The 24,594-nt window shown below is 36.8% G+C and overlaps 1 protein-coding gene across 21 annotated transcripts in view; it reads left to right on the top strand.

The window, feature by feature from the left end:
- The first annotated feature begins 266 nt into the window (after positions 1–266).
- Trdn (triadin) overlaps positions 267–24,594 on the top strand; it is a 373,213-nt gene continuing 348,885 nt past the window's right edge. For 12 of the 21 annotated variants that reach the window (XM_076552525.1, XM_076552513.1, XM_076552518.1 and 9 more), the window contains exon 1: positions 268–823. In XM_076552525.1, coding sequence (XP_076408640.1) covers positions 802–823 — 22 coding nt within the window. In that variant the 5' untranslated portion in view covers positions 268–801. Of the gene's footprint in view, positions 824–24,594 lie in introns of all 21 variants that reach the window. The other 9 variants (XM_076552528.1, XM_076552527.1, XM_076552526.1 and 6 more) reach the window with 3 other exon arrangements.

Below are 24,594 nucleotides of genomic sequence, written 5' to 3'. Positions count from 1 at the left end.
ATATCTAGAAAATGTTAATTTCCTACAACATGACTAGCTTAGAAGAGTGGTCACGATTTAATAATTTCAGTTTTAAGTGCAGCCCTATATAAGTGCACTTGCTAAGAGGATTTGGAACAATCAGAAACCAACTCAGAGAATTACTTAAGTCTACCCTCCCCTCTGCCTGTGGTAGACATTACATGACCCTCCCCTAACCAAATAAGGGAGAGGGGAATGTTCTGGGGATTAGGGACACTAAGAATAAATCTGAGCTGTCTCGGATAATGTTGCTTTCCACTCTTTAGTTCATGTTTTCTGACACAGACCCCTGTAATTATCTCAGAGATGGTGCAGGGGCTTAGACAGTATTCTCTAGATACTTAGGCGTCTTCTTCCCCTTTTATTTATTTGTTTATTTATTTATTTTTTGCCTGTCTCTTTAGGGCTGGAAAGCCAGTGTGTGTGTGTGTGTGTGTGTGTGTGTGTGTGTGTGTGTGTGTGTGTGTTCCTCCAGAGTGCCAAAAAAAAAAAAAAAAAAAAGTGCTGAAGAGAGTCCTAGGGAGATGAGGCTATTTTTGTTTGAAGCTGATACTTCTAGCTGAGCCACAAGTACTGCTTGGAAAGGGCTTAGGTTGTTTCCAGGGGGAGAACTCTGCAGAGAAGAGGCAAAGTTCAACAGGACCACAAAAAGCAGCTGAAAACAGCCAGGAAGAGCGAGAGCCCTCCGCTAGCCCTCTACCAGAGTTCTCTAATCCTACCGTATTCTGCAAAGTACCACTTGACTGCAACTTTTCAACCTGATTGACTTCTGCATCCACCATGACTGAGATCACCGCTGAAGGTACTGTTGCTTGGGGACATTGTGTAAATTGACAGCTACAGGCACTCTCCATGCTTCTGTTTCAGCTGTTGTTTTTAGTAGTCATCTTGCTCTGTGAGTCTACACTGGATCTGGGAAATGAAATGAGAGGTTGCCAGCTATGTATGTTGGGGGAGTAAGACAAGGTTTCTCAGGAATTTTGCATGTGGAAATTCTCTGCTGTGCTGGAAGCCCCACTGCTTTCTCACTTATCACTCACACCTCTATAAATAGCTACAGTCCTGAACATGGTGGCTGATTTCTTATCAAGCAAAAATTATAAGGCATGTGAGGATGGAGACAATTAAAATCAAAATATTATGCCTGAGGTTTCAATTTTGAAATATGATCCAGAGCACTTTTGCTTTACAGTATTTAAAAGTTGAATTCTTAACCGTCTTCCCTTTCCACCTAGAGTATACAGCTTGCCTGTGTGCATTTTAGATAAAAGCACTCTGAAGATGCCTATCCATTTTACTTTGATAGGTGCTCAAAGACAAAGTTAGAAATTTCTAAGTCAGATCAATCCAACTTTAAAAATAAAGCATTTAATTCTTAGAATTCCACTTATTTCGTGAACTCATTTCTTTTTTCTCTACAAACAGTGAATTCTATATTCATATTAAAATAAGTATTTTCTATTTCAAGTCTTATAATAAACCTATACATGTACAAGTAAAAATGATAATTTTTATTATATAATCATGATAGCAAAACAATTTAGACAAACACACACACACATACACACACACACACTTCTTACTAATAAAAGAATCCTTTAAAAGTAATACAACCTGGCTTACTTGAGGTAAAACTTTGGGAGGCAGGCCAAAATTTCTCTCTGACAGCTGTAAGAAAACAAGGCAGGTGATACTCTTGACAATTGCCAAGTTAAATGCCATTTTCTTTTTAATCAGCCTGTAAAATAGAAATCTGTGAATTTTGTCTTTTTGGTGGGTGGAAATCTGTGTCAAAAGTAATTTCCTCTGCAGATTTAGGCAATTATCTGTGAGAAAAAAATGCCTTTTTTTTAATCACCTATAGAGATAGTCTGGCAACCCAAAGTAATAACAATCATTTCAGAGATGTTTCCATTGAAAGGTTTCTTTGTTTAGGATTATATGCATATTTCCTTTTTGAGACCTCATGCCGTTCAACTAGATAGCATTTCAATCTCTGTTTCACAAAAAGGAAACTATTATTCAGATATTCCATGACTTGTGCATTGGCACATTGTAGCCAAGATTTGGTGTCAGCCCCTTGACGCCTGCTTGTGTTTTCTCCTTTCTGGTAGAGGGTATCAGATTTACTGTCTGCCAGTTTTAGTTTAGAATTTGCTAACTGAATATAAATAGTATTTTTTTCTATTCCTTGGATATTCTCTGTCACGTTGCCCTTATGTTGGTCTTGAAGAGATCTGTGTATAAAAATGTCTTGCTTCTTCCTGCACAAAGTATTAAGAAACCTCTGAGCATTCCCATCAGCCTCTGCTCGGAGCCTGTGCTGTTGCTGATTCCAGACATCGGCTGGCCAATCATGTTCCTTCATTATAGAGCATGCTCTATACAGATTTCCATTTGATCCATATCACTTTTCATGAGAGGGTAGTTCTTTTGAAACAGAACTATCATTTGTGCCTGTAGAGATTTTAAAGACATTGTGAAACCTCTGTAGTGGGACCCATGTGAAAGCAACTGAGCGAGTTTGAATTTTTGAGTACAACGTATAGTTGCTAGATAGCAATTAATTCCCATGGCCTGGTCTTAATAGTTGAGAGGGTCTGTACCATTTGATCATCAGTGATGTTCGCATTCCTTTTCTGAAATCATGTTTATTTCTCAGAAGAAACTTAGATTGTCAACTCAGTTGGATTTATCTCTCTTGAGGTTCATACCATAGTCGTTTACCTTGGTTTTCCAAAGGATTTTATACTTTTCATTTTAACATGTGATTCCCACTCTTTGTTTCTTAGCTACAACATTATTTATTTATTTATTTATTTATTTATTTATTTATTTATCTTTCATTAAAAAGATAAATGATAAGGTCTTGATTTCAGTTGTTCTCTCAGCCTTGAGTTGTCTTTTCTTTCATCTACCATATTTCCCAAACAACCACTTTTAGACAAATTACTGAAATATAAGCACTGCCTTAGTAATCCCATACCATTTATCCGTCTCCTTTTCTACTCACTGAATATGAAAAGCAAGAATTTTGTTGATCTACACCAAATAAGACCTAGAGTGATTCCTTGGAAGCCTAATGTCACAATAACTCTAAGTCTCTTCCTTGGATATTGTTAATTAAGGAAGTTCACAGGTTGATACCATGGCTTATCCACCTGTCCTGCATGCCAAGTTTACCAACCCTACTGAATCTTTCACATGTATTTTTTTCTATTGATGTTACAAGTTGGATAAGATCATCCAGTGGAAGAAAGGAAATCATGCTCTATATAGAACAGTGTTCCAGGTACAGAGCACTAGATGAGACAGAACTCAAAAGTTGAACCCCAAAGAATTTCAGGGAAACTATACCCTTTGTTCTAGCTATGATAAAGAAATAGTTACAATGGTAATGATATCATTATCAACATCACTCAGTACTTAAGTAACAAAACTGAATACTGAAGACATCAGACTTGTTAAATGCATCCAAATGAAACATTGTTTTTATTGCTATTTATAAAGTATGAAGTTAAGGGTGAGGGGGGTAAGACATGTGTTTGGCTTGAGCAGTCTTTGGCTTGGATTCAGGTCTGAAGACAGTGAAGTTGAATCAGCCCTCTCATTGTGTCAGACTCAGAGTTAGTTTGATACATGGTGGCCATTGGGTGCCTACACTAGGTACATGCCATCACTAAGTAGGTGTGATTAGACCCAGACTGGAGCAGAATCAACCAGTGCTAAAGTCAGAGGCTTTAAATAAAACTCTCCTCAATTGGCAGAAACCCAGAGATTCCCAGGCAAGTACCAAAGTTAGCTGTGGTCCACACAAATTTTCAACTACAATTTAAAATGATCACTGAAACTGAAGTGCTTTCAGAGGGACAGTGGAAAAGTTAAAGATTTCTGCTCAAGTTGTATAATTAGAAATTAGGCCGGGCGGTGGTGGCGCACGCCTTTAATCCCAGCACTTGGGAGGCAGAGGCAGGTGGATCTTTGTGAGTTCGAGGCCAGCCTGGGCTACCAAGTGAGTTCCAGGAAAGGCGCAAAGCTACACAGAGAAACCCTGTCTCGAAAAACCAAAAAAAAAAAAAAAAAAGAAAAAAAAAAAGAAATTAGATATTTTCCCCTCTCATCCTGTGCTTAAAGGCAACAGAAAGACAGAAAGATAAATGCCTAAAAGACATGAAAAAGCAAATGGTTGACCAAACCTCATCAATTGACTGATAAGATGAAAGCTAGAATTGACTCTTAAAAGGGAGGATTTAAAAAAAGACAAGAGAAAGGAAAGAAGAAAGGAAAAGAACAGGAAGAAAGAGAAAAAAGAAAAATAATAAAACAGTCTCACATATGGGGGAAGTAGAAAAATGGGGATGATTCGTAATTGAGGCTAATATGAACCACTATAGTACAAGCAAATACAAAGGGATATTAAGGTGAGGAATACATTAAAACAAGGAGCAATCTATCACCATGGGTGGCATTATTGGACTATGAATCATGCAATCTTAAAAAAAAATTCTGATGGAATTTTTGGCTATTTGACAAACTCTAGCTGTTAGATGAATCCAGGGACCTGCCCTTCTGTGCCAAATGAGATGACCACATCGGGGATAAGATTTTAAGCTATTATTATTTAGAGATACAATATAAATTATACGTGGATGACGTGATATGGTATTTGTAGTTTTAAACAATTATTCTGTAAGGGAAACTACTCAAGATGTGAGTGTGTTAAAACAGAATACATGCTGAATGATCCATGGAAGGGAATTTATCTCATAATTCTGTGAATATTTAATTATTTCCAAAATAAAGAATTTGTGAGAATAGTTAATATGTTCAGCAATGTAATTTTTAATAAAAGTCTACTTTCTCTTTTAAGAGTACGGAGGCATGCCGGGCGGTGGTGGCGCACGCCTTTAATCCCAGCACTCGGGAGGCAGAGCCAGGCGGATCTCTGTGAGTTCGAGGCCAGCCTGGGCTACCAAGTGAGCTTCAGGAAAGGCGCAAAGGTACACAGAGAAACCCTGTCTCGAAAAAACACAAAAAACAAAAACAACAACAAAAAAAAAAGAGTACGGAGGCAGAGATGCAGATAAATTTGATTCAACAGATTGAGACTGCTTTGTTGGAACAGTGAAGGAAGGGCCCAAACCTTGATGAAGGGATGAAGTTTGAACATTAGAAGGGCTGGGGACATCTCTTTATACTTAGCTAGCTCCCAGGAAGTTACAGCTATTTTTGGTGGTTTGACTGGGAGTAAGGTAGGTTGTATGTGATACCAAGGTATATTGTTTCTGCAGGTGAAGCAGACTGGTTAAGTTAAAGCTGTTGTTTTCTTTTTCTTTTTAATTATGAAAGCCTGGCCAAGAGCTTAGGCTTGTTCCTAAATAGCTCTTACAACTTAAATTAACAGATATTTTTAAAATCTAGCTTTATTTACATGACTCAGCTACCTTTCTTTGTAATGCCCATTCTGCTTGCTCTGCATCCTGGCATTTCCTCGCAACCCTGCCCTTCTTCTTGTGGCTAAGCGCTATTGCACAGTACAGTTGGATTCAATTCCTCAGGACCTGAGGCTATTACCCAACATCCCTGAGATCAAGAGGCCAGTAAATCCACTGGCCACCAAATTTAAAGCCAAAATTGTTCTTTTTAATTGATTATTCTGTTGTTGTTATTGGAAAGCAAATATTAATGTATTGGACACAGGGTCTTAAAATACACTTTATTCTGCTGTTTCTAACAGCAGAAGAGGAAATCATAATTTAATTATCTTCATTATTACATGGGTATCTGGAGGTTAGCATCATCTCATTCATCAAAATCATGTGACAATAATTACAGACATTAATTAGCAAAAGTTGTCTTTTGATGTGTTTTGTGGAAAAATCTTAGCCACAGTATGATATAAGAAAAATCTTCCTAAAAAGTGCTGTAGAGTGGACCTTTTAAAACCCAAACCCAAACCAAATCACACCCTCCTCCCGCAAAAAAATCTTAAGTAGGAAGCTCTTGAATGGCGATCTTTTAAATCACTAAAACAAAACAAAAGACAATAACCATTTATGGTAGATCTCAAACCTAGGACAAATGGCTAACTGAGGTGTCCATTGACATACCAAAGCAGACCTGGCCACCAAGTTCTCCCTGCATCCCTCCATACATATCGTAAATAAACCTCTCCAGCCCAGAGACTAAGCTGCCCTTCCCTATATAATCTAAACATTTGGCTTACCTGGCCTTTTGTCTATTCTTCACCTTCCTGGCCTCTTGGTTTTGACTTTCCCCGCTCCCTTCCCCTCTCTTCTCACGTGGCTCAGGGTCATGTCCACTCTGGACTCTCCCAGATGTCTCTGCCTCTGGCTATGCTCTCCCTTTTATCTACAATAAACTTTCATCTCCACCATAACTAAAAGTAGTCATATTCTTTCATTTTTATTTTTTTTTCAGTCAATATGAACCCATTCTAACTAGTTGGAAAATTTGGTTTAAGCTATTTTAATTGAACAAAACACCCATTGTGCAAATTGTAGACTCTCTGGTAAAAGCAAGTAGAACATGCGGTTTTTATAGCATCAGCTTGAGCTGGGCCCCACTAAGAAGGATTTCCCATATCTACTTTTACTGTTAATAGCAACACCCCTCACTTGGTAAGCTTGTAGCTTCTATGGAAAATATCCTGTCAGCTTAACCACTTCTTAATTTCCCCCTGTTTATTTTTGGTCACCATTTGATTTGTGACCAAAAATAAAGAGCATCAAAATTATGCACCTTTTACAATGTGGCTATTCAGCTGCTGTAATAAGGGCTCAGAAATCCTTAGAGGCTCAAAGTGTTCAATGTTGTTTGCATTGATGCTTAATCAGTTAACAATATTTAATGTTATGGAAACATAACACAGCAGATAAGCAAGTTTAAAATAGTCTGTCAGTGGTTCTCAGCCTTCCTAATGCTGTAACCCTCTGACACAGTTCCTCAGGTCGTGGTCACTGCCAACCATAAAATTATTTTTTTGCTACTTCATAACTATAATTTCGCTACTGTTATGAATTGTAATGTAAATATCTGATGTGCTGTATATTTGATATACACCTCTTCCACCCCCTGTGGATAGGTGGAGAACCACTGGCATATGTTGCCCCATGGGTTAGACATATCAATCTGAAAGGAGGATGCATGGATAGTTATCATTTTTCAGTAGTTTTAGTGTTGTTCATAGGTTTGCTTTAGAGTTCAAAGACAGTATTAAAGAATTATTATTTTCTTTTTTGAGAGAGAGGAACAAACAAACAAAAAATGTGTATTATCTAATGCAACACATTTTAAAAGGGCACTTTAGAGAAAAGCCTTTATCTGGTTACTATATGCTGACTACTCACAAACAATCTGAAGTTTCACATTTGGTCCCTGACTTTAAATTCCAGGAGGATCCATCAAAGGTAAGTTGATTGTGCTCTCCCTGGTTATGACCTGCTTTGGTTGCTATGATTGACACTCAGTTTCTGAGAGGAAGGGCTTAGTTGCATCGCCTCAAGTCAGGGGTAAGATAGGTGACGTGGCTGGTCCAGAAAGACAGTAATTTCCATCTTCAAAGGAAACTAAGACAAGTTCCTTGGCAAGTGCATGATGAATGATGTCCTGTCCCCAGGATCTGAGCTGTTCTCTGTAAACATGAAGCATCTCATCTCTGTGCCTGAGGTCAAGCTGCCAAAGACACAGAACTTAGATTTGAGAGACTCTTTGGTATGGAAATGAACTGTTTTCTCATAAACTGCACAGCCCATCTCACAATGTACTTTAAGTGTCACATTTATGTATGTAGAGACTAAATACTGTGGCTGTTAAATACTGACTTATTATCTGTTGCAGGCTCTCATGAAGACACAATCTTTTCATGCATGAGAACAATGACAGTTTGCATCCAGCAACAGGCTCTTTGCAGGAGAAATCTGCTTTTATTCAGACAGCATGAGGCTAGAACCTCCCTTGAGAAGTTCTGTCTTTGGTGCTTCTTCAACGAAGGCCTTCTCCCCTGGCTGACATTTATTAATATAATGTGGAGACAATCCAAGGAAGGGGCAAGAGCTTCATATTTGAAACTTCATTTTACTAATGTCAAGGGTTTAGGTAAATTTATGGACAACGTATTTTTCCAAGGCTTCCCAGAAGAAGTTATTGCTGCCTTTAAAATAAAACCTCCTTGTCGTTAGGAGAACATTTTGTTTGAGGTTAGACATATGATATAATGTGGAGGGAAAAGTCACATACAAAGTAGCACATTGGCATTCATCATTATGGTTAATACTTTGGACCAGGATTCTTACTTAACAAACACAATTGTCTGGGGCAACAAGAGTACATTACATCATCTGTAAGTGAGCGCAGTTGGTGAACTGCCAATCTTGTGAATTTGTAGAAACACAAAGTGCCTTCATCTAAGATACAACAAAACTTTAGACTGCACAGCATTTATTAATGTGGGTCCAAAATTATAAAGCAGTATTTCATGTCGCAGACTCATTTGCATGCAAAATTATAATACCTTTTTTTTTCTGGCTGAATGTCAGGCAAAGGCTTGGTGACAGGGATAGAAATGTGATTAATAAAAGGTCTTTGCTAATGCACAGCAAATTGAAATCAAAGCAAAAATAATGTTAAAAATGAGACTGGACAGCTTTGAAAACCTATGATCCAAATTTGGAATAACTAATGATGTGATTTTGTTGAATAATGTAACTGTTTTAAGATCAGGGTGCACATATCATAGTTTTGTGACAATTGTGGGATAAGTAAAGGATGGTCTATTCTTGACATTGATAATTTGCATTGCATATAACATTGTTAAAAAGGTGAATGGTTGGCTGACCAAAGGGTGAATAAATCAAGAGCAGCTTTGATCCAAACAGACATGGATGGAAAAGAGGCAGGAGATAGATGAGAATCAGCTGCCATGGCATGGAGTGCTGAAATGCATAAGGTCCAGAGTTAATCTGGCTAAAAGAATAATATATTTATATTCTCTTATTATTGCCATTCTGGGCTTCTCAGATTCGTTGCTTATTTTCACTAGTTGTATTTTATGATCTTCATTTCCTCAATTCTCTCTGTCTGAGTCTTCCGCCATTTTCCATACCCACATTGCCATTAAAGATATGCACATGAAGTACCTCACACTTACTGGATATGTATGGAGCTCCTACCATACCCAATTCATGAAGAGATAATGAAAAGAACCTATACCATCAGACAGATAGCCCCTAAATTAGTTCCTTTAAGAGAGAAAAATGAGCCACTGAAAACAAACCAACAAAAAATGATGGTGGTTGCTGTAATATTATGAGAACTGCTGCTTCAAGGCAGTCCTCTTGTCCAGATATTCACTAAAGACATTGGATTCTGTATTGAAAATGGCAATGTGATTACCAGGAGAGTTAGGAAAGACAATTATCATAGATTGAAGAGCTAGGGATCAGAGACCAGGGCTCAGGAAATGTGAGCAGAGAATAGAAGAAATTGGTAGACTAAATCAATCTTTGTTGTGACTGTGGATTATACTTGACACAATAGTTCTAATGCTTTCCAGAAATTTGACTAAGTATTGAATCAAGTATATTGTGTTAGTCAATTCTGGGCTATTTTGCTAAGATTTAGTAAAGTAATCCATATTTACCTACTTGGTTTCTCTCCAGTCCTTCCAGATGGTTAATGCCTTGTAGGTTCTGGGTGGTCTATTATCAAAATCATCACCATATAGAGTCTTTTGCTCTTGAGTGAGATTCTCCATGCCCCAGTGCTTTGACAGGTAGTATTTCATCTTATCACTCTGCCACTTTCTTGTGGCTAGACAGGAACAACACTTGTGACATTGGAAAGACCTTCATTCACCCAGATACTTACTCGTGTACTTTGTTGTAATTACTTTTGATAGTTTCTATTTTCAACCTGGAGAGAAAATGTTACATTACAAAGGATGTATATGAATGACTTCTAAGAAAGTGTAAGACGTTTAAGTATCCCAAAGAAATATAGGTAAGATCATAAACTAAAGAGTATGGGGTAGATTCCACAATTTTTCATCATTCAAGTTAAAAATTATACAACAAATGTATACATTCATACACTTGAAACAATTAGGAAATGAATCAATATATAACTTGATTGTTTTCAGACTTGGTCAGAAAAATCCAAAAAGCAAGATAAAACCCAAGTGCATAGATGAGGATCAGTGACTGCCACAAAAAAGAAGAAATTTAGTTAAAACTTGATGTTCTTAAATGGAAGAATATGAATATAAATAAAATAAACCTAAGGAGATTTAATGCCTTCTTCTAATCCTTGACATTCTAGGATAATTCATTTAATTATGAGTTGATATTTCTCATTGGATTAATATCTTGGTCATGAGTTTTAGATACAGCTAAAGGAGACACATTTTCATTGACAGCTGAAGTATGAGCCTCTGTCATAATATAGTCTGTCAAGGTTTCAGGATAATAAATACTGAGTCATAAACTTCACCATAAATTTGACTCCACAAAAATCCTTTGAAAGCAGTGGTTTTCAACCTTCCTAATGCTCCGACCCTTTAAAACAATTCTTCATGTTGTGATGCCCCCAAACCATAAAAATATTTTCATTGCTACTTCATAACTGTAATTTTGATCTGCTAAGATTCATAATGTAAATATTGTGTTTTCTGACAGTTGTAGGTGACCCCTGTGAAAGGATCATTCAGGCTCAAAGGGGTCATGACTCTCAGATTGAGAAACATTGTTTTAAAGGAATGCTAAAGTACAGTGTAGCTGTTAAGAAGAACGTAAGATGCAGTTAAGTATAGTTGTTAATAGCTTTCAGGAAACTTGGATCAAACTACTCAGCCATGAAAACTGCAAGCTTAACTTATTCCACTTTGATACGAAAGATTGTGTTTAGGTCGTTCCAAAGGCTTGGAATGTTGGGAGTGTTATATCATCAAAATCATCAAAAATAAAAGTTATTTTGACAAATGCAGACATCCAATTCAAAGATTAGACAATTATTTGAGGTAGAATAAAATGTTTTCCTGGGGCACAAATTACTTCTTGCCTTGATCTGCTATTGAAACTTCTATAGGAAGGAGAAAACAAAAATGGTAGCTCTAAAGACATACAGGCCAAGAGATTTACAAGCTAAAGGGAATGACACATTTTTCCCTTGAGAAAAGTCAGTGAAAGGTGATGGCTTACTTTCTGTGCCCTTGAGCTGATGAGTTGAGAGGTGATGGCATAATTTGAAGAGAGGCACAGGTGGCAGCAGCTCTGTTGGGTAAACTGGAGGACTGCTCTTTGTAGGATTGTCAGCTACAGTTTTACAGAAGCTACAACTGAGGGTGGGTTATCTTTGATGACGGTCTCCCACTGTAACCTGTTCAACTCTGCATGTCTGTCTAGAGTAGGCCCAGTGTTTCCCTGATCCCGTGAAACGTAATTTCTATAAGGAATGCATAATAAAAACAAGAAGAGACGTTTAAATCAGGCATCAGGTGGCACCTCGTTAGAAATTAAAATGCACTAGAACTCAAGGGTAAAAGAATTAGAAAATGGTGGTGATTGTTGATTAGCATTTTCCTACTTGGTTTTCAAGATAAAGTATCTCTTTTCTTTTTGGTGCTTTTAGCTAGCGCTTCCTAAAGACTTTTTCTATGCTGGCAGGTGAGAGCAAAGGTTACATACATCTCTGAATTTATCATTAGAAAATCTGGACCTGTCACAGTATGTTATTGGTCCAAAGAAGAGTTTGAAGAAATACAGCTTGTTTTTGGTTTCACATCACTCACGCAGACTAGATAGAGGCCACTACACTGCCTATTGTGAAAACCCAGGGTGAAGCAGTGGCTTTGGTTGATAATCATGGAGTTTCTGATAGCTCTGTGTCTTCTGTGAAGTCTTTAACAGCTTCTGCCCTTTGTAATATTTTACTGAGACCATGCACAACTGATGTAACCACATAAGGAGATGTAGGTTATGTGCAAGTTATCGTTTCAAATGCTCAGCAGTTCGTCTCTTACTGTGAGGGATAACAGTGGCTGGCTATGTACAGAAATTTCAGAACACTGGGGGCTGTGTTACAAACACCAGATAACTCAGCTCAGCGCGATTTAAAAACAAAATCCTGACGACACGTAACAAGCAGTGTAGTGAGCATCCTTAACACGTGTCACTTAGTTCAAAACAACTTTTTCAGTCTGTCTCAAAGCTAAGAAAATGTAATTAGCCAAGCATTATTATTATGTTGCTGTCTAACTACCGTGACCTTCATTGTTCTGGGCTTGGCCATAGTATTTTCTCATTTCTAGTCGGAGCTAAGCACACTGTGAATCCTCTAAAATGACCCAATGCAGATAGAAAAGCATGTGTACGCATTTCTTGTACTTTCCAGAGTAGATCAGTGTACATAGAGCAACATGTCTTGAAAAGCCTAGAAATTAGACAGAGGATTCCTTTTAGCTTCTGTCTTTCTTTTTCCTTTGGCCTCTTCTCAGTAACTGCGGTGATTTCTCAGGGAATGACAGGGAAAACTTTTTTTTTCCCCTGTGGGCTTTGCCTGCATTGCATATATTCCTTATAAAATAATGAAAACATAATTAAAAATTTTTCCATTCACATCTATGTTAACATTTTAAAGATAAAAAGGGCACCTCTCATAAATTCAGAGCTGAAATCAATATTATTAGTATAGCTTTATTTATTTATTCTTAATTTGAAATAAATATATTTTAAAGTGATGCACAGCATGCAATACCATATTAATGGTATAAAAGCAAGTATTTAAATACCCCTGTAACTGCTATTTCAGTCAATCTAAAAGAATATATCTCATTGTTTATCATTTCTGCATGGTGAACATACTCCAAATTCTATTTTAACTCATTTGTAAACCATATAGACATTGAATTTTACATTAATCAAATGCTTATCTATCACTCACTAAACAGTGCTGGGGTTGACATCCACATAGCCAGTAGCCCTGTCACAAAACTATATCTATCACTTCTGAAATTTTATCCTTAGGTGTCTGACCACACATTGGCTCTCACCTTTGTGCCGCTTATAAACCTGGGCTCTCTTTCTTTAATCCTCTGTTCATTCAGTGCTGGTAGCAAGAATCATGTACTTTGTGTGGAGTTATAGCTAGTGTCATGCTCCTTGCTGATCAGTGTTCTACCATATAAAATTTCCAATCCATCCATTGAACGGTCATTTCAGGAGACTGTAGCAGTTATCATGAACGATGCTGAAATACCCATTTCTTTCCTTTTATACTTTTAGTTTCCCATGGTTCTTTTATCATTATATATTTATTTCATGGCAGTGTAACCTGTGATAAAGAGGTGTATTTAGCAGAAAAAAAAGGCACTTTGCTCACTCCAACCAGGAAGCCTGAATACTGTCATCTAAATCTCATTGAAAACCACTGAAAAAGAATGATTTGGGTGCGATCTACAAGAAATGCCCCAATTGGATTTTCAGGAAAAAAGAATTAACCTAGTTCCATGGTATATACAGAAATGGGTGTTTGGAGGATCATGAAGAGAACAATACAATTCACAGAAATTCTCAGAGAAAAAGAATCCTTTATAATAATAACTTCTCACCCAGACTCTGTCGGCAGCAACGCAACAATTGACATGTGGAAGTCATAAAATGAGAACATTCAACAAACATTTAATGGTAACCCTGTTTATCATGGCCAAGTACTGCCCTTGAAGCTGGACCACTAGCAGTGAGGGAAAAAAAAAAAACCTCTCCTTCCAGTGCCTGCCTGCTGCTCTTGGAAAACACCTGTCTAAGGATGAAAACACTCATTGTCACTGGCTCCTGTACCCGCTACCCTTCCTAGCTGATGGCTGTAGCCATATTCCCATGCTTTATTTCTTTTTTTTTTTTGACCTCCTCGTCTTGATTTACCCACTAATTTTTAACTAGACTTCAGAGTCACTTATTACAATGTGATCTTTAATTACTATATGACCTTTGTTCACAGTCGGGGAACAGTTACTCTCACATTTCCACCACTGATCCTCTTGATTTAATCCCTGCTTCCAGTTGCCGACCTTTCTGAAGCTTTGACCTGTTTCCTGGTCATTTTGTTACCTTTAACTTTCAAAACCATCATCCTGTTTTCTATGTTAAAAGAGGTTTCTTTCAGACAAAATATCCAACTCGTTGACTCACTGAGAAAGGGAAGCATAAAGGAGAGGTATTAATATTTTGAATCACTTTCAAAAATGAAGAAAAAAATTGAGCCTGTTTGTGAATGAATAGTGATGTGTCTAAGTATAAGAGGTTTTTTTTGGGAGGGGGCATTCATTTATGATTAAATTTTAGGAATGCAGGTATACATTATAGTTATAACAAAACCACAAGGAGATTACAAGTCAACTGTAATCTTCTTGATTAGAGATTCAAAAGGCATAACATCCAGGATAGCAGCATCAGCAGCAACTCCAGGAATTAGGAACTTAGTAAAAAAGTAAATTCATTTGACTTCAAGTCAGCTGGTTCCAGGTATGTGGATAAAGTCAAACACAGTTGGAAGATATTTCAGTCATAATTGCACTGGTCTTGAATACACACACATTGTCTTGACATTGCCACGTTTAAAACAAGACAACAACCATTTGGCTAGCATTTACATTTCACTAGATATAAGTAACTGATATTTAATTAATTATATAGATGATGTTTGCATGCTAAATGCAAATACTATGCCCTTTTATATAAAGGCCCTATGCATCACTGATTTTGCTATACACAGGGTGGTGCCTGTAGAGGGAGTGGTCTGTGATGACTTCCTATTGAGGAGGAGAAATAACTGTATTTTTACTAAGCATTTGAATATGACTTTTAGTATAGAAGCTTAAAATTCACCTATAAAATTAATGGAAATATTCACAATGAACTTATTATTATCTACAATAATGATTATTTTCATGAGCAATGGGAACCTGAAGATAAACAATCCAAAGTGTTAAAAACAAAGATTGTCCCACAAGAAGACCAAGTGACCCAACTGGGAACAGGGGTTATCTCCAACTCTTTTTAGTAGCTTTTGGGACCCCACTCCTCATACTGGGTCACTGTGACCAGCCTTAATACATGGGGAGGTGCTTAGTCTTATTGCAACTTGATAGGCCATGTTTTGTTGATACTCATGGGAGACCTGCCCTTTCCTAAACAGAAACAAAGGAGGAGTGGATTGGGGAGTGGGAAATGGGGGGAGGAGAGGAGGGAAGGGAAAGTGGGGTGTAAAATAATAAATAAATAAATTTCAAAAACAGAATAAAAAATCTAACAAACAACAACAACAACAAAACAAAGGTTGTTAGAACTATTTTTCTGGAAGAGGGGAAGTATATGAAACCCAAGAATTCAATATATGTGTACTGAATCTCATTAAATTCCCCTAAATTGGCTCCTTCATTTTTGTGTTCCAGAGTTCTATTTTTGAGTATTTAATGTCTAGATTATATTTTGCATTCATTATTCCCTCTCTCTTAATATTTCCCCTGATCTAATTTAGACTTCTATAAAATCGTATCTTCACATCCATATGTGGCAGATTTTATTTTTTACAAATGGTTGCAGCACAATTTTCCATTTTGCTTGCTCATCTCTCATAAGACGGCATTTTCTCTTTTTTCATTGAGAGATGGACTTGCCCTCTTCGTAGACTCAGGCAGATCTGTGTGGCAGATTCAAAAGGTAAATTACAGTAAAATTACTTCCAAGGCTACATCTTAAAAAATGTAGGCATGTCCATGTCTTGCTCCCCTTGGACATTTTTCTTCTGAAACAATACTTTGTATGTTCAAGTAAGTTTTAGAGAGGCCCCTACAAAAACACCAGAACTTGCTGGGCAGTGATACTGCACGCCTTTAGTCCCAGCACTCAGGAAGCAGATGCCGACGGATCTCTGGGAGTTTGAAGCCAGCCTGGTCTACAGGGAGAGTTCGAGGACAGACTCCAAAGCTATACAGAGAAACCCTGTCTCAAAAAAACAAACCAACAATAACAACAAAACAACAACAACAATACTGGAACTTTGGATCACACACCCTGACGAGTATTCAGCAAACAGCCAGCACTTACTTTCTAACTTGTGAATGAGTCTTCTCGAAAAATAATTCTCTAGTTTCCAGGAGACTCATTCATTCTGGGTGACACTTAAAAAACAGGCACGCCTTTAACCCCAGCATTCGGGAGGCAGAGGCAGAGCCAGGCAGATCTCTGTGAGTTTGAGCCCAGCCTGGTCTACAGAGCGAGATCCAGGACAGGCACCAAACTACACAGAGAAACCCTGCCTCGAAAAACCAACCAACCAAACAAACGAACGAACCAACAAACAAACAATAAGGAAGACAAACCTACCTACCTTACAGTTCAAATTTCTCAGCAAAATAAAGCGTTACACTTGTTAGCATTTTAGGCTGCTAAGTTTTCTAAAATAACAGACAGACAACGGACGCATTATGTATGCATCCTGGTCTCTCGTCCATCATGTACACTACTACTAAAATAAAATCTGTAATTCTCTGTCACTCATCACTAGTGGTAACTTGTTCTGTGTAAAACTGTTTCAGGCAGGATCAATGTGATGCCAGAAAACTACACAATTGTTGTTCCTCTCTAATTTCACCATTCATCTGTCTCCACATGCATGCCTTTATGTACACAAAAACTTTTAAGAAATGTCAACTATTATGATAGCATATTCTAACTGTTAAGAGTTACACGATTGAACTAAAGAACCAAGAAGAGAAGTAAAGAGGAAAGATCAAATTGGTACTATCAATAGATTTTCTGAAACAGATTCCATAAATGTGAAAATATTTTTTTTATTGCTCGAGATGTCTGAAATATGTCATGTATAGGGGTTATGGACTTCAGGCCACATTTTGTTTCCCTACATACTTTTAAATATGATTTTACATAGAATAGCATTTGATTTGTCTATTCATGGAGAATAGTAAGAATACCAGCTATGGCAAATGGAATAATTGCTTCCTGAAATATCTTTACATTCCCAGAATGTTAAAAGATTGTGCTGCAATTGACAAAAGGCCTTGTGCAAATGAGGGGAGGTTAAAGACTTAACGGAGGATCAACCTGTAGTATGTGGTGAACCCAGTCTACTTTCGTGTCAGAAGGAGATGTCATGTCATGACTCATCCAGCTACCAAAGGCTTTGAAGATAGAGCAAGAGATGAGGAACAAAAGGGAGTGAGAATTTTAAAGTTCTGCCTGTGACCAAAAGTATAAGCAGCAGTAAGAAATTAATATACGATTTATATTTGGTTCATGTAAACCTAAACTGATACAAAGTTTCAGAAGACTCACATTACTATGACAGATGAAATGCAAGTTTGCTTTCTATAAAATATTTTTATGAATGTATATTTTTATTTCTTGTGTCAAGAATTTGTAATTATATGTAATATAAAATATCGTTATGATTTTTCAATTTAACCAACACAACTATTTAATATATACTAAATATATAATTATATGATTAAATTGAGCTTATTAACATCCCCATCACATCAAATAGTTAAATTTATTTGGTATACATAATTCATTTATTCTCAAGAAATTTTGAAGTTTGTAATACTATATTATTAACTATCTCCTGATGCTGTGAAGCAGTCCTTAGAACAAGAGAAGAAACCAAAACAATTGCCGATGTCCTTGAGAGCTTTGGCAGCCTCTGCCCATCACCTTCCCATCGTTTTCTGCCCATCCACCTTTGTCACGGCCATTCTCCTCTCTGCTTCTGTGTGTTCAGTTATCTTGAATTTTCTATGTGAGTGAAAACATGTGGTATGTGAATTTGCCTTCTCTCAGCTAGCGTGCTGAGAAAGCTGATACTCAAAAGGAGTCCCCTTTCCAAGACCACAGGGCTCAGAAATGGGCAGCTAATGATCAAGTCTCCATTAATTAGGAAGGCTCTGCATAAATGTCTGCTTATATTTTTCTTCCAACAGGTGGAATTATGCAGTAAATTACAGTGCATGGCAGTAATCAGTGGAAATAGTTGCTTCAGTGTGTGTGTGTGTGTGTGTGTGTGTGTGTGCGCGCGCGCGCGCGCGCGCATGCGCACATGTGTGTATGTGCTCTACTGACAAGCAGATATTTGAATACATAGAAAAGGTAGATGGTAGCCTGCACATATTTATCATCTTTGTAAAGATCAATAGTTAACCTCAAGTCTATTTGCTTTGATGAGCATTTCTAAAATACATATGGAACCCTGTGCTATAATAAGTGACCCAAAATATGTAATGCACCCTGATTTCACTGCACCGAGAGGATTATGAAGTGTGCTTCTTTACAAGGCTCCTAGTTCTCATACCAGGACACGTTGTCCTTCTTCTTCCAGGTGAGCATTCTTCATCTCCTGCAGCTTCCACATATCAGGAGCTATGTACATGTTCCTTTTTGAGAAAAGTCTATTAATTGAAAGCTGACTCTGTTGCAGTTAAAAAAAAATCAGGTCAGAGATGAATTTCATGGAGCCCACAGTCATGTCAGCAAAATGTGATATGTTTGAGGTAGGTGAGGGATGTGTGATCCCTCTGCTTGCTCTTCAACCCAAAATAAATATGCCTGTCTTTTACATTCAAATTTGAAACACTTGTTCCTGTAGGACTCCCAGAGTATTCTTGTGTGAACTTCCTACAGATTTTCAACTTTGAAGATAAGTTCCTGATGAAGCACCTTCCAAATAAGACTAATTAGAGAGAGAGAAATAAAAAGATGATAACCTATGACACATTATTAATTACAATTGTTGATGTGATAAAAGTTAGCAAATAAAAAGTTGTAGTTCAATAGAAGTTGAATTTGAGGGAAAGAAAAATATTCTATTAACTTAACATGAGAATATTGGATGCTTATGGAAGAATGTTGGAAGAGGTTTGTTGGTAGATATTAAAAGCATAATACAGAATTAAAAACATAAATAGAACAGAAATACACATGAAAAAGTATCATCTACACCTATATGTAAAATTTACTCAGTAAGATGTTTATGAATAAATGTGAGGTAGATACTTGTAACTGGTACAGAGAACAAAATGCAAAAATAAAACTTAATTTTAATGAATATTGAGTTTCTACATTGAACAATATACGGGAAGCATGAAGAGAAAATATTTGATACTATTTTAATTTTGAAATCTCTCTTTTTCCTTTTGTTGGCAGAGTCTCACTATGTAGGCCTTCCTATCCAGACTGGGTTTGTGTGGAATTTCCATCAGTTTTTTGGCTCCCGCTTTCCAAGTTCTTGGATAGGGATGTCCACTACCATGCCCACTTTATTAAATTTTTTAAGAATATATTTCAACATCTTACAAGAGATAATAATACTGATAAATATTTCTCGACAGGTATACATAAAACACTAGTTTGAAAACATCTCTTTTAACATACAATAGTAGTTTTAATTCTAAGTGATAATTTTACTCTAGAATACCATTCTGTGGCCTGTTGCATTGTCCTAAGGATGGTGTTCCTTGCCATACAGAAGCTTTTGAGTTTTATGATGTCCTATGTATTAATTGTTTTTCTTAGTGCCTGAGCTAATGGTGTTATGTTCAGAAAGTCCTTTCTTGTGCCAATGAGTTCAGGTTATTCCCCGATTTCTCCTTTATCAGAATGAGGGTATTTAACCTTACATTGTGGTCTATGATGCATTTGGAGTTGATTTTGTACAGGGTAGTAAGCATGGGTCTATTTGCTTTCTTCTACATGCAGCTATCCAGTTTGACAAGCACCATTTTTTAAAAATTGCTGTATTTTTTCCAGTGTATATTTCTGGCTTTCTTATAAAAAAAAATCATGTCTGCATATATATGTGGCTTTTTGTTTGGGTTTTCAATGTGCTTCAAATGATTAGCACATCTGTTTTCTGTGTCAATACCATGCTGTTTTTATGGGGCTTTTGTGGTTTGTTTTTTTTTTTACTACAGTTGTGTAATCCAATTTGAGATTGGGGGTTGTGATACCTTCAACAACTCTTTTATCATTTGAGAGTGTTTTGGCTATCTTGGGATTTTTGTGTTTCCATAGACCTGTGAAGAATTGTCTTGGAATTTTGAAGGAGATTGAACTGAATCTTTTCAAAGAATGTCCATTTTTAATATATTGATCCCCAAGCATGGGAGATCATTCCATCTTCTGATATCGTCTTCAGTTTCTTTCTTCAAAGTTTTAAAGTTTGTATCATACAAGTCTTTCCCTTCCTTGATTAAGGTTACGCTAAGATTTTTTTTATTATTAAGGCTATTCTGAGAGATAGTTTTTCTGATTTCTTTCTCTGCCATTTGAATAGAATAAGGCTCCTGTTCTTATGTGTTTTAATTTTCTTTTCTATTTGCTGAAAGTGTTTGTTTATTAGCTGTAGAAGTTTCTTGGTCAAGCTTTTAGGGTCACTTAAGTATACAGTTGTATCATTTGCAAATAAAGATTATTGATGTCATCCCTTCCTATTTGTATCCTCTTGGCCTTCAGTTTTCTTATTGCTATAGCTAAGACTAAAATACTATACTAAACAAGTATAGAAAGAGTAGGCAACATTGTCTTGCTCCTGATTTTAGAGAAAATATTTTCTTTCCATTTTTATGGAAATGTCTTTCTGTATGCTGTGAATATATGTTGCTCTGATTGGTTGATAAATAAAAGGCTGATTGACCATTAGCCAGGCAAGAAGTATAGGTGGGATAAGCAGACAAGGAGAATTCTGAGAAGAGGAAGGCTGAGTCATGAGGTGTCAGCCTGCCATCTAGGGAGCAGCATGTAATGACACACAGGTAAAGCCACGGAACACATGGCACCATATAGATGGACAGAAATGGATTAGTTTAAGTGTAAGAGCTAGTTAGTGGTAGGCCTGAGCTAGTGGCTGAACAGTTTTATTTAATATAGGCCTCTATGTGTTTACTTGTGTCTGAGTGGCTGCAGACCAGGCAGAACACAGGAAAACTTTCAGCTACACTGTAGCTTGAATCTTAAAAGTTCTTATTAATAAAATTAAACCTGAGCCAGATATTGGGGTGAACTGGAAGATCAGAGAACCAGAACAAGCCACAACTATCTCACCTCGCTGGATCCTCAGCTGGTCTTGTTTCCTCAGACTGGAGGCCTCTAAGAACTCATCCAGAATGGGTCTCAGCTGAACTGTGCTGCTAGAAGCTTGAAAGCTTAACCAGCCAAATGCTTAACCAGCCAAAATGCTTCTAGTTTCTGGTCCTCATGCCTTATATACCTTTCTGCTTTCTACCACCACTCCCTGGAGTTAAAGGCTTTTGCTCTCTGGGATTAAAGGCATGATGAGTCACCATGCCTGTCTGTATCCTTGAACACATGGATTTCTGCCTCTGGAATGCTAGAATTAAATGTGTGTGCTACCACTGCCTATCCTTTATGTTTAATATTGTGACTGCTCTGTCTCTGACCCCAGATAAGTTTATTAGCATGCACAATATTTGGAGGAATACAATACCACACTACACCACTTAGGCTGATGCTGGTTGTGGACTTGATGTAAATCATCCTTATTACATTGAAGTATATGCCTTTTATTCATAGTCTCTCCAGGACATTTATCATGAAGTTGATTTTTCAGAGACCTTTTCTATATCTGATGAGATTATTATGTGGTTTTTGTCTTTTAGTCTGTTTATTGGTAAATTGCAATTATTGATTTATATATGTTGACCCATCCTTTTGTCTCTGGAATGAAGCCTGCTTATTCATGGTGGATGATCTTTTTGATGTATTCTTGAATTTGATTCACAAGTATTTTATTGAGATTTTTTTCATCTATATTCATAAGGAGAACTGGTCTGTAATTACCTGTCTTTGTTGAGTCTTTATGTGGTTTTGGTATCAGGGTAGTTGTGGCCTCAGAAAAAGAACTAGGTAATGATCCTTCTATTTCTATCTTGTGGAATATTGTGAAGAGTATTGGCATTAATTCTTCTGTGAAGGTCTGGTAGAAATCTGTGCTAAAACCATCTGATTCTGGGCTTTTCTGATCTAGAGACTTTTAATTACTGCTTTTATTTTACTAGGGGTTATATGTCTGTTTAAATTGCTTATTTAATTTTGATTTGACTATGGTTGATAGTATATATCAAGGAAATCATCCTTTTTTTTTGGATTTTTTAATCTGGTAGAGTGCATGTTTTTCAAGTACATCCTTATGATTCCGTGGGTTTCCTTGGTGTCTGTTGTTATGTCCTCTTTTTCTTCTCTAATTTTGTTAATTTGGATCTCCCTCCACCTTTTGATTAATTTGACTCAGGGTTTGGCAATCTTTTTTTTTTGTAATATTTTTTTATTAAGAATTCTTTTAGCCGGGCGGTGGTGGCACATGCCTTTAATCCCAGCACTTGGGAGGCAGAGCCAGGCGGATCTCTGTGAGTTCGAGGCCAGCCTGGTCTACAGAGTGAGTTCCAGGAGAGGCACAAAGCTACACAGAGAAACCCTGTCTCGAAAAACCAAAAAAAAAAAAAAAAAAAAAAAAAAAAAAAAAAAAAAAAGAATTCTTTTAATACACTTTATATACCACACATTCCCCCTCTCTTCCCTCCTCCCACTTCCCCAGCCTCTGCCACCCCCAACCCACTCTGTATTTCCTCCTCCAAAAAGGTCAAGTCTCCCATGGGGAGTCAGCAGAGCCTGGTACATTCAGTTGGGGCAGGTCCAAGTCCCTCCCCCTGCATCATAATTTACTCATATAACAAACTGTCTTTCACTGCTTGTTTGTTTTGCACTTTTCATTTCTGATTTACTGATTTCAGCCATTTGTTTGATCATATCTTGCTTTGTAAAACTGTGGAAATTATTCTTTTGTTCTAAGGATTTCAGACTTGCGATCAAGTTACTAATATGCAATGGCTCCAGTTTTTTTTTTTTTCTTTAGGCATTGTATGCTTTGAACTTGCCTCTTAGAACTGCCTTCAAAGTGTTCCTTGAATATGGGCATGTTGTGTTTTCATTTTCATTCAATTCTAAAATGTTTCTAATGTAATTACTTTCTTAATTTTTGTCTGGACCTATTTCTCATTCAGTAGTGAGTTGTTCAATTTCCATGAGTTTGTAAGATTTTGGCTTTTTCTGTTGCTGTTACCCAGCTTTAATCCATGGTGGTCTGATAAGATGTAGAGTATTATCAAATTTTCTTGTATCTGTTGAGACTTTCTTTATGCCTCAGTGTGTGGTATATTTTGGAGAAAGTTCCAAGAGGTGCCAAGAAGAAGGTATACTCTTTTGTATTTGGGTGGAATGTTCTGTAAATATATTAGGTCCATTTGGTTTATGATACCATTTAGCTCCAGTATTTCACTGTTTATTTTTTGACTGGATTACTGGTTGATTGATGAAAGTGAGACACTGAAATTGCTCCCTGTCAGTGGTTGAGGTCAATGTGTATTTTAAGCTTTAGTAATGATTGTTTTATGAACTTGAGTGCCCTTGCATTTAGTGCATAATTGTTTAGAACTGGAGTATCTTCTTGGTGAATTTTTTCTTTGATGAGTATTTAGTATCATTCCCTATCTCCTCTGATTAATTTTGGTTTGATGTGTATTTTGTCACATAGGAAAATGGACACAATAGCTTTTTTATCTGGGGTCCATTTATCTGGAATATCTTTTTCCATTCTTTTACTCTGAGATGATGTCTATCCTTGATGTTAAGGTATATTTCTTGGATATAACACAAGGATTCATCCTGTGTTTTGTAGCCAATCTGTTAGTCTGTGTCTTTTTATTGGGGAATTGAGACCATTAATGTTGAGTTAAAAATGAGCAGGCTATTGATTCATATTATTTTCTTTTTGTGGTGTGAGTATTCTAAAAATATTTATTTCTATATTTTCTTGGGTGTGATTAATCATTTCAGGTTGAAGTTTTCCTTTTAATGCTTTCAGTAAAGCTGGATTTGTATAAAGAAACTGATTAAATTTGGTTTTATTGTGGAATGTCTTTTTTGCTTCATGTGTTGTGATTGGAGGTGTTTCTAGATATAGTAGTTTGGGATGGCATCTGTGGTTTCTCAGCATTTGTAGACCATCTGTATAGGTTCTTCTGGATTTTAGAGTCTCCATTGCAAAGTCAGGTATTATTTTAATAGGTCTATCTTTTTATATCATTTGGTCTTTTTCCCTTGCAGCTTTTAATATTCTTCCTCTATTCTGTAATGTGGTGTTTGAATATTATGTGTCAGGGGGAATATTGTTTTTGGTCCAGTCTATTTTATACTTTTCTGCTTCTTGTACTTTGATTACCACTTCCTTCTTTAGGTTAGGGAAATTTTCTTTTATCATTTTGTTGAAAATATTTTCTGTGCCTTTGACCTGGATTTCTTCTCCTTCCTCTATCCCTATTATTCTTAGATTTGTTTTTTACATAGTGTCCCTGATTTCCTGGCTGTTTTGTGCCTCAATATTTTTTTTTTTTTTTTTTTTTTACAATTTAACAGTTTCTTTGGCTGAGATATCCATTCCTCCTAATTTTTCTTCAAAACCTGGGATTCTCTC

Source organism: Peromyscus maniculatus, chromosome 16 (genome assembly GCF_049852395.1).
Source record: "Peromyscus maniculatus bairdii isolate BWxNUB_F1_BW_parent chromosome 16, HU_Pman_BW_mat_3.1, whole genome shotgun sequence".
Lineage (NCBI taxonomy): Eukaryota > Metazoa > Chordata > Mammalia > Rodentia > Cricetidae > Peromyscus > Peromyscus maniculatus.
The sequence above is the reverse complement of the archived record's forward strand: the minus strand, read 5'-3'. Positions and strand labels throughout refer to the sequence as shown.